At 57.5% G+C, this 15823-nt stretch overlaps 1 protein-coding gene and 1 long non-coding RNA gene across 2 annotated transcripts in view; one reads left to right on the top strand and one right to left on the bottom strand.

The window, feature by feature from the left end:
• Positions 1 to 6131, bottom strand: part of ONECUT3 (one cut homeobox 3) — a 30766-nt gene extending 24635 nt beyond the window's left edge. The window contains exon 1 of the mRNA XM_009570538.2: positions 5097 to 6131. Within this exon, the coding sequence (XP_009568833.2) occupies positions 5097 to 6126 (1030 nt within the window). The 5' untranslated portion in view covers positions 6127 to 6131. The remainder of the gene's footprint in view (positions 1 to 5096) is intronic.
• A 7013-nt stretch (positions 6132 to 13144) lies between these two features.
• Positions 13145 to 14774, top strand: LOC128849220 (uncharacterized). Its single transcript, XR_008447211.1, has 3 exons — positions 13145 to 13278; positions 14101 to 14293; positions 14473 to 14774. It is a non-coding gene; the product is annotated as an uncharacterized LOC128849220 (long non-coding RNA).
• The last annotated feature ends 1049 nt before the right edge of the window (positions 14775 to 15823 follow it).

Genomic DNA, 15823 nt, shown 5'->3' with positions numbered 1-15823 from the left:
TTTGGCGTGGGTTTGGGTTTATTTTTCTTATAACGACGGTTCGCGCTGCGGGGGAGATTCGTTCGGGGAAGAACGCGTGGGGAGGAGAGGGGAGGAAAGAAAACAAGAGAAGAAAAAGGAAGAGGAAAAAGGGGAAAGAAAAATAAAGGAAAAAAGAAAACGAAACCGGGGGAAAAAAAAAGGAAACAAGGAAAAAAAAAAGGAAACGAGAAGAAAGGAAACGAGAAGAAAGGAAACAAGAAGAAAGAAAAGGAAACAAGAAAAATGAAAAAAGAAAAGGGAAAAAGGAAAAGTAAAAAGCTAAAGAAAAGAGAAAAAGAAAAAGAAGTGAGAGGGAAAGAAGGAAGATAAAAGAGGGAAAGGAAAGGAAAGGAAAGGAAAGGAAAGGAAAGGAAAGGAAAGGAAAGGAAAGGAAAGGAAAGGAAAGGAAAGGAAAGGAAAGGAAAGGAAAGGAAAGGAAAGGAAAGGAAAGGAAAGGAAAGGAAAGGAAAGGAAAGGAAAGGAAAGGAAAGGAAAGGAAAGGAAAGGAAAGGAAAGGAAAGGAAAGGAAAAACACAAATTTAAAACGAAAACAGTAAGACAAAAAGGAGAACGAAATTCGGAGGGAGAAGGCTAAGCGAAGAAAAGGAAAAGAAAGATATGAGAGGGAAAAGCAAAAGAAAATATTAGAGAAGAAGGAAAGTCGGTTCTCTTCCTGCTCCGTGCGGTGGGAAAAGCTTTGTGGGAAAGGGCCGGTCCGGGAGCCCACGCGGGACCAGCTCCTTCGGGCCAGCCTCAACCCCCCCTGCGGCCCGAGGGGGCGAACCCCGAGAGAGCCCACGGGAGGAAGGCTCAGCCCGGGGCTGCTCGAGTCGAGGGCGAACGAACGTGGGAACTGCCGCGTCGCCAAAGGGACGCAACGATGCTGTCACCCTCCCGGCTTGGAATCACGAGTGGATTGCCCAGTTCTGAGTGTCGGAATAAGTGTGTGGAGGGGAGGGGGGGTCCACTCTCCGAGGGGTCCCACAAGCGCCCACAAACACGCGTGGTGGGAGAGCATCCACGTCCTCCGCGAACACGCGGGGCTGGGAGAGCGCCTGCTTCCCGCAGGATCCCATGGGAATGAAGTCCTTTTGGCCTCCAGGACAACGAGGATGGCGGTGAGTGGGGTTGTTACGGGTGGGGGACACCTAAAAGTGCCGCGGGGGGAGCTCCCCACCGCCCATGGGCTTGTGTGGGGGTCACGGGTGGGGTCTTCTCCATGCAGAGACCCCCAAAGTTGCCACGTTGTGAGCTCCTCACCGCTCATGGACTTGTGTGGGGGTCACGGGTGGGGTCTTCTCCATTCATGAACCCCCAAAGGTGTTGCAGTGAGAGCTCCTCACCGCCCATGGACTTGTGTGGGGGTCACGAGCGAGGTCTTCTCCATTCAGGAACCCCCAAAGGTGTTGTGGTGAGAGCTCCTCACCGCCCATGGGCTTCTGTGGGGGTCACGGGTAGGGTCTTCTCCATGCAGAACCTCCCAAAGTTGCCACATTGTGAGCTCCTCACCGCCCATGGACTTGTGTGGGGGTGACGAGTGGGGTCTTCTCCATTCAGGAACCCCCAAAGGTGTTGCGGTGAGAGCTCCTCACCACTCATGGACTTGTGTGGGGGTCACGGGTAGGGTCTTCTCCATTCGGGAACCCCCAAAAGTGCCACAGTGTGAGCTCCTCACCGTCTACGGATGGTGGGTGGGGGGGGGGGTGACGAAGTTTGTAAAGCTGCATCTGGAGTTCGTGGGGGGGGGGGGGACCGTGACAAGGGGTCACGGAGATGGATGGCCCGGAGGGATGGGATGGGCACCGCCAGATGCTGCCCAGATGTTTCCCCGTGGGACCCCTCTATTTTGCGGAGCCTGGGGCTGGGAGGTGGGGGGGGGGTGGGGGGAAGAGTCGTGCCCCCCCCGGGTGCGGAGCTGCCCGGGGGCCTGGCTGAATAATTAATGGTTCATCTGCGGCCGGGGGAGCGGGGGAACTGGAGTGGAAAAAGGAGAAAAGCGGGAATTGCCATTTATAGGGGCCCGGCGTGTTTATCGATCCGCGATTTACTGACTCGGACTAATCCATCAGATGGACTCCTGCAGCCCTGGGGGGGGGCCGGGACCGGGAATAGGAATAGGACCGAGACCAGGACCAGGGCTAGAAACAGGAATAAGAATAGGAACAGGAACAAATAGGAACAGGAATAAATCGGAATAGGAACAGGAACAGATAGTATTTGGAATAGGAATAAATAGGAATAGGAACAGGAATAGGAATAAAGAGGAACAGGAATAGGAATAAAGAAAGATAGGAATAGGAATAGGAATAGGAATAGGAATAGGAATAGGAATAGGAATAGGAATAGGAATAGGACCAGGACCAGGACCAGGACCAGGACCAGGACCAGGACCAGGACCAAGGCTAGAAATAGGAATAAGAAGAGAAATAGGAATAAGAAGAGAAATAAGAATAAGAAGAGAAATAGGAATAAGAACAGAAATAGGAATAAGAAGAGAAATAGGAATAAGAACAGAAATAGGAATAAGAAGAGAAATAATAATACGAATAAAGAGGAATAGGAACAGGAATCAGAATCGGAATAAGACCAGGACTAAGGGCAGGAGCAGGAACAAGATTAAGAATAGGACCAGGACTAGAAACAGAAATAGGAATAGGACCAGGAATAAGAATAGGATCAGCATCAAGGGTAGAAATAGGAATAAGAATAGGAATAGGACCAGTCCTAGTCCCGGCCGAAGAAGAAAGCCGATGGCTGCCCAGGTGGGGAGAAGAGCCGTCCCTTCTTGCAGGGGGGGCTCAGCCCCCCAGACACCTCCAGCCCCGAGCCCGGGGTGGCCTGAAAGGAGCATCCACCGGTGCTACCCCCTCCCCTCTAACCCCTCTTCTGGGGGCGGCGGGGCCAGAGCTGAGCCCGAGGGGCTGGAGCTTTGCCCCACGCCCGGGTCCGGGTTGGGACACACACACACACGAAACGAAAGCGGATCTCGGCGGAACGGGAACGGGGCTGGGAACCGGGAACAAAGCGGCCGGGAGGATCCCCCGATCCCCATCCGAGGGCAGCTCGGCGTAGGGAGCAGGAGCTCAAGGCAGGTGAATTCACGGCGAGGTGGTTGGTTTGTTGTTTTGATGATGGTTTTGTGCTGGGGTTTTTTTTTGCCTGTTTTGGCAGAAGGCGAAGAATTAAACCCTGAACCTAGGAAATAGGGGGGGGGGGTGTGTGTAATTTCCGTAAATAACATCTTCAAGGCACCCGTGGAGCTGCAGAAAACTCGGTGCTGGGGAATAAAAATCATTTTAGGAAGAATAAAAACCATTTTGGGGGAGAATAAAGAACACTTTGGAGAGAATAAAGAACACTTTGGGGAGAATAAAGAACACTTTGGGGAGAATAAAAACAATGAAGGGGAGAATAAAAACAAATTGAGACAGAAGAAAAACCATTTTTGGGAGCATAAGCCTCGCAGGACGCTGCGCAGGAGAGGAGCGGTGGCAGCGGGGCCGGAGCCCGATCCGAGCCGGTGGGAAGGGACCCCTCGAGCCTCCCCCAGCCGCATCTTTGCCATCCCCATCCCGGTTATCATTTCAGTTTTTGGCGAGTCAGAAAGCAGCCACCCGCTGCTCAATTAGCCCGAACAACGGGGGCATTAAACGGCCGGTCGCGGCAGTGTTTAAATCTTTATTTACCAGAACCTTGTAAAGCCAGGAACAATTTGCATTCTATTAACTGCTTTTCAATAGGGCATCGACTGGAACTAAAAGATGCCACTACCCTGCCCTAATTAAAGAGCAACTGAATTACACTAAATACATATGAACGCTGCTCTCCTCCATAAATAACCGCGGGCTCCGCCGAGCGCCCGGAAAACTCGGATTTCTTACAAATAAAATACCGTACACGCGTGGGGGTTTTTATCCCACGGAGAAGCCGGGGACGGCGCGGAGGAGCCGAGGAAGGAAGGGCTGGAAGCCCAGCCCTGTGTTTGCAGCTCGGAGGACTGGGAGCCTCTCCCCATGCAGCCACAATGCGGAAAAAACCGCGTTTTTCCAGCTAAATCCTGGAGCCAGCTGCGGGCTGAGGCCGCGGGGAACCGCGCTGCGCTCCGCACCCGCGGTGCTGCGGGGAAGCAGGGGGGTTCCCAGCTAAATCGGGGAGCAGCTGGAGGTTCCCCCTTCTCTTTGAGGGCAGTCGGTGCCCCGAGGGAGCAGAGGTTCCCGGTGGGGCGCGATGGGGCAGAGGGAGGAACGGATAGGAACGCGGCTCCTGGAGCGATCGGCGGGGCCAAAAGCACCGAGAAGGCTCCGGGACCGGCTGAGGCTCAGCCCGCACCCGCGGGAGGCGGAGGGAGAGCTGCTACCGGCTCGCCAGGGTCCATCCTGGGGACAAGGAACACGTTCGCTGGGAGAGAAATCCCTGCCGGGGTTGGAGGCAACCGAACGGGCGGCGGGGAGCTGCCAGCGGGGCTCCGGTGTCCGTCCTAGGGACAAGGAACCGGGAGAGGAATCCCCGCCGGGGCTGGAGGCAACCGAACGGGCGGCGGGGAGCGAGGGGAGCTGCCAGCGGGGCTCCGGTGTCCGTCTCGGGGACAAGAGACCGGTTCGATGGGAGGAATGAAGCGTGGAATCATCCCCGGGGCTGGAGGCAACCGAGCCGGCGGCGGGGAGCGCTGCGGGGAGCTGCCACCGGCTCTGCGGTGGCCATGCCGGGGACAAGGGACCGAATCCCCGCCGGGGCTGGAAGGAGCCGAATGGGGGACGGGAAGCACCGCCAGCTGCCGTCTCTCCAGCCCTTCCTCCCGGGATCCCGCATTTCCCACAGGCAGGAGCAGGCCGGGAGAGGAGGAATTCGCTTTCAATATGATTCGCCTTGACTGTAATTCACCTGAAATACAATTTCCTTCCCTTTCTTCTCCAAGCCTTTAGCATCTCTTTGGAAGGTGAAGCCTCAAATCGGCCCGGTAACCCCCAGTCCATCCCCATCCCCATCCCGTGATGCCTTCCCACGAAGGAGGGATCCCCACGCGTGTTCGCAGCCCCCCCTCCCCCGGAGATGCCGGGTGGGTGCTATGTCCTTACCTGCCAGCCTGAGCGCCGACATCCTTTGAAATTCCGGTTCTTGCAACCATTTCCACATCCTCCGGAAAGTCTCCCGGCCGGATTTGAGCTTACTCCAGGGCTTGGGGTTCCTCAGCAGGTCCGAGAGGGTCCCCTGGGAGCGGCACAAGATCCTCTGCGCGAAGATGGCTTGAGGGATGCTGTAACGCTTCAGCTCGGCCGTGATCCTCTGAGCCACCTCCTTAGTGTTGATCTCCTCCACCTGCCCGGAGCTCCCCGGTTGCGATCCGGTAGCCGAGGCCTGACGTTCCCGTTCACCCAAGAGAGAACCACCGGCTTGGGGGTGCGGGTGGCCGTGGGGGTGCATCCCGTTGAGAGGTGGCATCATAGCCGAACTGGGAGCCGCCAAGCCCCGAGCGAGGTGTTCCTCGCCCCGGGACAGCATCGCGGCGTGCGAGTCGAAGCCGTTGGGCGAGAGCATCTTCTCGTTGGGCAAGTGGCCCCCGGGGCCGTAGGGAGCCAGAGGCTGCTGGGCGTTGTGCAGGCTGCCCAGCCCGTTGGGCAGCGGCGAGAGGGGCTGCCCCATAGCCGGCATGTCCTTGGGGTAGTGGCTGTAGAGGTTGCCCATGGAAGCCAAGCTCCTCTCGTCTCGCATGAGGGTGAAGCTGCCGCTCACGTTGCCGGCCAAGCGCTGGTGCGGGTGATGGTGGTGATGATGGTGATGCGGGTGGTGGAACTTCTCCGAAACGGTGGAGATGGGCGGCAGGTGCTGCAGGGGGGTCAGCGTGGTGTAGGTGCTGCTGAGGCTCATGCCGGAGGGGGACTCGCAGGACATGCTCATGGCCGGGTGTAGCGGGGCTGCCAGGCTGTGTTCTCCGCGGTAATCTCCCCCTTCCAGGATGGAAGCCATCCCCGACACCATGGCTGGCCGGCCGTGCGGGACGAGGTTGCGGTGCGAGCCCTGCCTGCCGTGCGCCGGGCTCAGCAGCTCCGCGGGCTGCGAGTGCGGGACGCCGTGCAAGCTGCCCAGGTTCTCCATCGCCAGCTCCATGGTGGCCACCGGGCTCTGCTGCTGCCTCGCCCGCTCGCTCGCTGCCTTCCTCCCCCACCCCCCCCGCCTCCTCCTCCTCCTCCACCGTCCCCCCCTCCCTATTTTTTTTTTTTTCTTCTCCACCCCCCCCTTTTTTTTTTTTTCCTCTTTTTTTTTTTTTTTTTTTCCCCTGGATGAATTCTGGGGAGGGGGATCGATGTCCCTCGCCCCGCGGTCAGGCCAGCATGATGCTCCGCGCCGTGGTGCGGAGCGGGGGGCGCGGGGCGGTGCGGGGCGGGCGCTCGGGGCGGCTGCGGTTCGGCTCCCGGCAGCCTCGCTCTGGGCCGCGCCGTGACGTCAGCAAAGCCACGCCCCCTTCCACCACCACCACCCCCCCTTCGAACCAAGCTGCACCGCCCCCCCCCCCCCCCCCAACATCATCATCTCCCGGGGCTCAAACACGAGGGGCTGCACCGCATCCCCAGCAGAGGTGACACCCCCCCTCCTGTCCAGGTGACCCCCCCCTCCTCACTAAGGTCACCCCCACCCCGTACCGGGGTGACCCCCCCCTCCTCACTAAGGTCACCCCCACCCCGTACCAGGTGTCCCCTCAGCAATGGAGCCATTAATCTCCCCCCTCGCCCCCAGGTGACCCCCCCCCCCCCGCATCTGGATGCCCCCCCTTGTACCAGGTGTCCCCCCCCTCAACGGAGACATAACGCCCCCCTGCACCGGGGTGACCCCCCCGTACCAGGTGTGTCCCCCTGCAAAGCAGCCATAGCCCCCCCAAGCCCAGGGGACCCCCCTGCACCTGGATAACACCCCCCCCCCCCGTACCAAATATCCCCCCCTGCAAAGCAGCCATAGCCCCCCCCAAGCCCAGGCGATGCCCTCCGCATCTGGATGACACCCCCCGCGTACCAGGTGTGCCCCCCACAATGGAACCATTATGCCCCCCCCCTCACCCAGGTGACCCCCCCCTAGCACGGGGGTGACCCCCCACCCCCGCACCGAGGTGACCCCTATATCAAGTTGACCCCCCCCAAATTGGGTTTGTGTGTGTGTGTGTCCCCCCTCCCCGCAGCACCCAGCACATCTGGCAGAGGTGTCCCCCTTCACATCTGGCTGACCCGTCCCCCGCTGCACACAGCTGGCTGCCCCACCTCTGGATGCTCCTCTCCCCTCCCCTCGGTCCCCCCCCAGCCAGGGCCTGGCTGCCCCCCCACCTTTTTCCCACGCGTGTCCCCACCTTTCCCTGCCCCCCTGCTCCATCCCCCCCCCGCAGCAGGAGCTGCTCCCACTCGGAAAGGGGAGGGGGCGGAGTTTGGCCGGGGGGGCGTGACACGGTTGTGCGTGGGGCACTAGGACCCGGGGGGGGGGGAAAAGGGGAAGGGGGAAAGGGAAAGGGAAAAGGAAAAGGGAAAAGGGAAAGGGAAAAGGGAAATGGGAAAGGGAAAAATGGAAATGGAAAGGGAAAATGGAAAGGGAAAAGGAAAGAGAAACTGGGAAAGGGAAAAGGGAAATGGAAAAGGAAAGAGAAAATGGAAAAGGGAAAGGGAAAAGGGAAATGGAAAAGGGAAAGGGAAATGGAAATGGGAAAGGGAAAAGGGAAAGGGAAAACAGAAACGTGAAAGGGAAAAGGGGAAGGGAAGGTAAAGCGAGAGGGAAAGGGAAAATGGAAAGGGAAAAGGGAAACGGGAAAGAGAAAATGGAAATGGAAAGGGAAAATGGAAATGGGAAAGGAAAAAGGAGAGGGAAAATGGAAAGGGAAAGAGAAACCGGAAAGGGAAATGGGAAACGGAAAAGCAAAATGGAATGGGAAAGGGGAAAGGGAAACTAAAAAGGCAAAATGGAATGGGAAAAGGGAAAGGAAAAAGGGAAAAGGGAAAGGAAAAAGGGAAAAGGGAACGGAAAAAGGGAAAATGGACTGGGAAAGGGGAAAGGAAAAAGGGAAAATGGAAGGAGACGGAAAGGATGAATAGACGACATGAGCCGGGCTGAAGCCACCGGTCCGGAGGGCCCTCGGGGTCTTTCCCGGGACGGGACCGCCGCCTCCTCGGGCCTTTATTGACCAGAGCGAAGGGATCAGCTCAGCCCCGCGGTTTCCCGGGGTCACTCGCGGTTCGGCCCCGGTCACCGCCCGGCTCCGGGCGGGAGAAGCGCGTCCCGACTCTCCCGGGGCCGCGGGACGGGGTGTCCCTCCCCGGCTCCGGGGTGAATGATGGGGCAAACATTAGCATCCCACCCCAACTCAGTGTGTTTAACACAGTCCATCCCATCCTATTCCATCCCATCTGTTCCATCCCATCTATCTCATCCCAAGCCCTCCATCCCATTCACCCCATTCCATGTGGTCCATCCCATCTATCCTATAAATTCCATTTCAACCATTCTATCCCATTAATCCTCTTCATCCTATCTGTTCCAGCTCATCTGTTCCACCCCATTTATCCCATCCCAGCCATTCCAACCCATCTATCCCATCCCAGCCATTCCATCCTATTCATCCCATCTGTTCCATCCTACCCCACATATCCTATACATCCGATCCCAGCCATTCCATTCTGCTCACTCCATCTGTCCCATCTGTTCCATGCTATCCCACCGCATCCCGTCTCATCTATCTCATTCCAACCACTCCATCCCATTCACCCTGTCCATCCCATCTGTTCCATCCCATGTATCTTACACATCCCATCCCAGCCATTCCATCACCCTGTCTGTCCCATCTGCTCCATCCCATCCCATCTATCCCATCCCGACCATTCTATCCCATTCATCCCATCCATTCCATCACCCTGTCTGTCCCATCTGTTCCATCCCATCCCATCTATCCCATCCCAACCATTCTATCCCATTCATCCCATCCATCCCATCTGTTCTATCCCATCTATACTATACATCCCATCCCAACTGTTCCATCCCGTTCGACCCATCTATTCCATGCCATACCATGCCATCCCATCCATCCCACCCTCTTCATCCCACCCCATTCCTGTTCATCCCATCCCATCCCATCCTTGGGAAGTGGCTGAAGTGCTCAATTCAATGAAATAAAGCCCTCCAAATTCCTGGGGAGCAGAGGATATTCCCGGGGGGAGTTGGGGTCCCTCCCTCAGCCACTTTTCTGCCCTTCGCCCCCTTTACACTCAGAGTAAGTACTCGGAGTAAGGTCCGAACTGGGATAGGGGAGGAATCCGGCCCCATCTCCCAGCTCTCACTCCCGGTGCATCCCTGCCGTGAGTGGGACCCCGAAACCGGGAGGGAAGGGGGTCCCCGGGATCCGGGTGGGGGCTGCCGGGTAGGGAACGGGACAGTGAGCCGGGCAGGGATGGGGGGGGGGGGGGGGGGAGGGCTTGGAGTTGGACGAGGAGGGGGGGCGGGGGGGGGGCTCAGAACCGAGAAGGGATGAGTGGGGGGCTTGGAGTTGGGCAGGGATGGGCGGGGGGGCTCAGAGCCGGGCAGGGATGAGTGGGGGGCTTGGAGTTGGGCAGGGATGGGCGGGGCGGGCTCGGAGCCGGACAAGGATGGGCATGGGGGCTCAGAGCTGAGCAGAGATGGGCAGGGGGGCTCAGAGCCGGGCAGGGATGGACAGGGGGTCTCAGAGCTGGGAAGGGGTGGACAGGGGGGTCTCAGAGCTGGGAAGGGATGGACAGGGGGGTCTCAGAGCTGGGAAGGGATGGACAGGGGGGCTCAGAGCTGGGAAGGGATGGACAGGGGGTCTCAGAGCCGGGCAGGGATGGACAGGGGGGCTCAGAGCTGGGAATGGATGAGTGGGGGGCTTGGAGTTGGGCAGGGATGGGCGGGGGGGGGGGGGCTCGGAGCCGGACAAGGATGGGCAGGGGGTCTCAGAGCTGAGCAGAGCTGGGCAGGGGGGCTCAGAGCCGGGCAGGGATGGGCAGAGGGTCTCAGAGCCGGGCAGGGATGGGCAGGGGGGCTCAGAGCTGGGAATGGATGAGTGGGGGGCTTGGAGTTGGGCAGGGATGGGCTAGGGGGGGCTCGGAGCCGGACAAGGATGGGCAGGGGGTCTCAGAGCCGGGCGGGGATGGGCAGGGGGTCTTAGAGCTGGGCAGGGATGGACGGGGGGTCTCAGAGCCGGGCAGGGATGGGTGGGTTGTCTCAGAGCTGGGCAGGGATAGGTAGACGGATTTGGAGCTGGGCAGGATGGGCAGGGCTGGGCAGAAGGGGAGGGGGGGGGGCTCAGAGCCGAGCAGGGATGGGCAGAGGGGGCTCGGAACTGAGCAGGGATGGACAGAGGGGCTTGGGGTTAGTCAGGGATGGGTAGGGGGGCTTGGATGGGCAGGGGTGGTTAGAGGGGCTTGGATGGGCAGGGGGTCTCAAAGCCCGGCAGGGATGGGCAGGGGGTGCTCACAGCCGAGCAGGAATGGATTGGGGGGGCTGGAGCCGGGCAACAATGCGCAAGGGGGGCTTAAAGCCCAGCAGAGATGGGCAAAGGGGCTCGGAGACGACCAGGGATGGATAGAGGGGGAGCAAACCCGGGTAGGGATGGGCTGGGGGAGTGGGGGGTGGGAGGGATGGAGTCGGACAGGGATGGGCAGGGGATACCTGGAGCTGGGCAGGGAGGGACATGGAGTACCCGGAGACGGGCCAGGATGGGCAAGGGGGTACCAGGAGCTGGGAAAGGATGGGCAGGGGCACCTGGAGCTGGACAGGGATATGGGGTGAGGGCTGGAACCGAGCAAGGATTGGCAAGGAGGTACCAGGAGCTGGGAAAGGATGGGCAGGGGCACCTGGAGCCTGACAGTGCTAGAGGATGCTGGGGTTCGTTGAGGGGGTGCGCAGCGAGGAGGAGGAGGTTGGGAACAACCCAGGGCTGAAGCAGCCGCGCCTGGAAGGGTTTCATTGAGTGTAATAATGGCGATAGCGCATCGACCGATCCATCGACCGCCCATCGATAGATCTATCCCGGCAGCTGCCCGGCGCTCCCACCGTCCCGCACAGCATCACAGCATCCCTGGGCAGGGACCACCGCCCCCTTTTCCTCGTTGTGTGTGTGTGTCCCCCCCCCCAGCAGCACCGGGGGCCCCTGGGGCAGGCGCTGGACTCTGCCCTGCGCCGAGCAAACAACACAAAAAAAAAAAGAAAAAGAAAAGAGACTTTTTAGTAATTAGTGCGACATAATTGAGTAATGCAGTAGCCCCGCGCCTCCCCCCCCCCGCCCCCCGGCCCTTCCCCGATCGATGCAATATCATTAGGCGAGAGGCACCGAGAGATGCGGGGCTGGGGGAGTAAGGGGTAGAGGAGGAGGATGGGGATGGGGGGGGGGGGGTGGTCCACGGGTCGGGCCATGGGTGAGCCCGGCGGGGTTTTGCAGCTCCTTCGCAGCCCCGGCCCCGGGGAAGCCGTTCGGAGCGCCCAGAGGCGCCGGTGATGGGCCAGGGCTCAGCTTTATGGAGAGGCCGGTCTCCATTCGCCAGCTGGATGCTATTGATTCCCCTTCCTTCCCTTCCCTTCCTTTTTTTTTTTTTCCCTTCTTGAGCTCCCTATTTCATTCCCATCCCTCTGCTCTTCGGCAGCTCCGAGAGGAGCTCGGGCAGCGCAGGCAGCCCGGGGGCGGAGAGGGGTAAGTGCGGGGGGGGGGGTGGGGAGCACAGGGCAGCCCCCCCCCCCCCCCAACCCTCCTTGCACCCCCCCTCCAACCCTCCCAGCACCCCCCAACCCTCCCCTTTTCCCCCAGAGGCTCCGTTTAGACGGGACGATCAAGAATCTCCCTGCAGCCCTAGTGGACCCCCCCGGTAACCCCCCCAAAAAAAAAACCGCAAGGAGGGAAGTTATGCCTATGGAAGACTGTGTTGGATGCAGAATCCCCCTTGCTGCCCTCTCCTGCCTCTCCCCCCGCCTCCCGGGGCCGTTCAAATCGGTTTAATTCTAATTTTTATGTATTTATTCCCCCTTCCTCACACTTCGCAACAGCTCGAAACCCAAAAAGCCACCGCCAGAAATACACCTGAAGGAGTGGGAAGAGCACCTGCAGGCAGTAATTCTTGCAACCGACCACCAGGTACAAAGCAGGGGATAAAAAACCATTTTGTTTTTACCTGGCTGGGAAGGAGAAGGAGGTGGCAACGTGGCTCCCGTTTTCATCCCGCCAGAGCCCTGCCCCTCCGGCAGCTCAAGTTCCTTCAAGTTCTTTAAGGCTTCCAAATCACAGCACCATCGCCTGGCAGGTGAATTATTTAGTGCCTATAGATTCCTCGCAACCCCTTTCATTTGGGTTCCAAATCTTCCCCAGCCCAACCTTTGCCTATGGATGTCTCGATTTTACAACAATCAAGCGGGAGAGGCAAAAGAGCGTGGCAATTTCTGCTAATCGATTTCCCATACAATGGGCCCCAGATGATGTTTTAAAATGTGAGAAACTAAAATGTGTTGGTTTAAATAAGACTTTTGCAATCGATAGCTTTAAAAAAAAAAAAAAAAACAAAAAAAGAAGGAAAAAAAAAAGAGACTTTGATACCGGTTCTTGAAGGGGAATTCAAACGCTTTCCCTTCCAAAACAAAACAAGGAAAAAAAAAAAAAAAGCCACGCTGGAAAAGTTCCGCTTGGATTTGGGGTTATTCAAGCGGGATTTGGGGTTATTCAAGTGGGGTTTGGGGTTCCCCATTCCCAGGGGAGCAGCGCAGGGACCGCAGCCCTCTATCCCCCCCCCACCTCTCTCGAGGCTCCTCCTGAATTTTCGGGTCCGATTTACCTTTCCTCGATTTCCCCGAGGCTCCCAGGGCGTTGTGGCGCTTTGGGCAGGAATCCAGCCAGGAAAAAAAAAACCACTTCAGCCTTTTCCCCATCCACCTTTTCCTCTGCTAAAATTCCCGACCCCCCCTTTCCCTGCTACTCTGCACCCTCGGCAGCTTTATTTTTATTTTAACGCAATTTTAGTCACAAAATCAGGCCCTTTCCCCTCCTCTCCTTGTTTCTTTTCCTTTCCTTTTTGAGAAATATAATATTATATATATATATTTATTATTTTCCTTTTTTTTAATAAAAAAAAATTTTTTTTTTCATTTCTCCCCAGGAGGGAAAAAAAAAAAAATCCCCCCTCTCTGCAGAATCGGTCCCAAAGTTCTTTAGGGAGAAGGACACACCGGGAAACCCATCGGGATTTGCCCCCTCCCACACGCCGCCCGCCTCCCGCTTTACCCCAGGATCCATGGGTAGGGCTGAAAGTGGGGAAAACCGGCAGCAAGGAGGGGAAATCAAGCAGGGGGGGGCTTTAAACGGGGGGTGGAGGAAGAATCAGCCCCTCCATAGCCTTTCGGGAGACTTTTCTCGTTTATCCCGAAACTTTGAAGCGCCCCGAAACTCGGTCACCGGGAGCGGTGGGGCCGGGGGGGCAGCGGAGAGAGGAGCTGGGGGGGGAATTCCTTCCAATTTTACCCCGGGGGGGCAATTTGAGGAGGATTTGGGGCTTTTTTCGATGTCAGCCCCGCAGGGTTCCCTCGAACGAAGCGGCTCCGCAGAGCCCCGGCCGGGGCTGAGCATCCTTGAGGGGGGGCTCCGCACCCGCTCCGGTCTCGGGGTCCAAGCGGACCCCCCCGCTGCTTCCAGCTCCGGGATAACCACCGGCAGCTTCCAGAAGCCTTTTTCCTCTACAATTTGTTTTCAAAACTTCCCAGCGGGGCAGCTCTGAACTTTACACCCTGGCAGAAGCTCGGGGCGGGCTCAGCCCCGAAGAGGCTTTCGGGGCAAAACGGGTAAAAATCCCTGAGATTTCCTCCAGTTCCGAAGTGAAATCTTATTTTTGCTTTTCTTTATTTTTTCCCCCCCACTTCTTCCTCTCCCTTTTCCCTCTTTCCCTGCTCGGGCCCGGTCATCCCCGAGCCCGGGCTGGGGTGCAAGTAGGTATATAAACCCCAATATGACCCATGCAACGAGTTTGTGGGTGCTCTGCTGAGCAGGGGGGGCAGAAAAACCCTTCGAAATTCTTCTTGCCCTCCAGCTCTCTCCCACTTTTTTTTCTCCCTATGCATTTCTAGGACCATCAACCCCGACTCCTTGAGTACCCCAAGGGCTTCTCGGGGGCTTAAGAGGGGGGTAGGGAGGGCAGGGATTGGGGGCGAAGATCCGGGGAGTTGGGAAGCATCGAGGAAACGAAAGGAAACGAAAGGAAACGGACGCTTTCTGCTGTGCTGCAGCTCATTCCTCTATCGCAGAGAGCACCGAAAGCACGTGAGTTATTTTATACATAATATATGTAAGAATATATAGAGCCAAAGAGCCTTTTTATTTTATATATCTGATATATATATAATATATAAATATATAAAAATATATATATTATATGTATTATATATATATTATATATATGTTATATATATATTAATTCTGTTTCTCTGTATTTCCCGCAGGTATTTTCCGGGTGCTGCAGGGCTGCTTCTCCTGGGTCGGAAAACATCTCTGCTTTTTCCAAAGGATCCCGTTTTTGGAGACTTTTCTCCCCAAGGGTAGAGGGAAGGTACAGCCAAGCTCCCTTCCCCACCCCCTCCGGCTCATCCTGAGCTTTAAGCGGCCCCGGGGGGGGCTGCAGGGCCAGAGTCCCCCCCCAATCCCCGCGGCTCAGAGCCCGCAACAGGTACCCCCAATCAGGGAGGGAAAAGCCAGAAGGGGTAGGGGCAGGAGGGAATGGGAATGGGCAGGGATGAGGATGGGGAAGGAGCAGAGGTGAGGATGAGGATGGGGAAGGAGCAGGGATGGGAATGAGGCAGGGATGAGGATGAGGATGGGGAAGAAGCAGGGATGAGGATGAGGATGGGAAAGAAGCAGGGATGAGGATGGGGAAGAAGCAGGGATGAGGATGGGGAAGGAGCAGGGATGAGGATGAGGATGGGGAAGGAGCAGGGATAAGGATGAGGATGGGGAAGGAACAGGGATGAGGATGAGGATGGGGATGGGGAAGAAGCAGGGATGAGGATGAGGATGGGAAAGAAGCAGGGATGAGGATGAGGATGGGGAAAGAGCAGGGATGGGAATGAGGCAGGGATGAGGATGGGGAAGGAGCAGGGATGAGGATGAGGATGGGGAAGAAGCAGGGATGAGGATGGGGAAGGAGCAGGGATGAGGATGGGGAAGGGGCAGAGATGAGGATGAGGATGAGGATGGGGAAGAAGCAGGAATGGGGATAAGGCAGGGATGAGGATGAGGAAGAAGCAGGGATGAGAATGAGGTTGGGGAAGAAGCAGGAACAGGGATGAAGCAGGGATGAGGATGAGGATGGGGAAGAAACAGGGATGAGGATGAGGTTGGGGAAGAAGCAGGGATTGGGGTGAGGCAAGGATGAGGATGGGGAAGAAGGAGGGACGGGGATGAGGTAGGGAGAGTGATGAGGTAGGGACAGGGATGGGAATAGATAGGGATGGGGATGAGGAAGAGGCAGGAACGGGATGAAGTAGGGACAAGGATGAAGCTGAGATGGGGGGGAGGGAAAATGGGAAATGAAGCAGGGATGGGGATGAGGAAGAAGCAGGGATGGGGCCGAGGCAGGGATGGGGATGAGGATGAGAGAGGGATGGGGATGAGGAAGAGGCAGGGATGAAGTAGGGAAATGGACAAGGCAGAGATGGGGGTGAGGGAGATGGGGGAGAGACAGGGAGAGGCAGGGATGTGGATAAGGTAGGCATGAGGATAAGGCAGGGATGGGGATGAGAAAGAAGCAGGAACGGGGATGAAGTAGGGACAAGGACAAGGCAGAGATAGGGGTGA

This window comes from Cuculus canorus, chromosome 27 (genome assembly GCF_017976375.1).
Source record: "Cuculus canorus isolate bCucCan1 chromosome 27, bCucCan1.pri, whole genome shotgun sequence".
Lineage (NCBI taxonomy): Eukaryota > Metazoa > Chordata > Aves > Cuculiformes > Cuculidae > Cuculus > Cuculus canorus.
The sequence above is the reverse complement of the archived record's forward strand: the minus strand, read 5'-3'. Positions and strand labels throughout refer to the sequence as shown.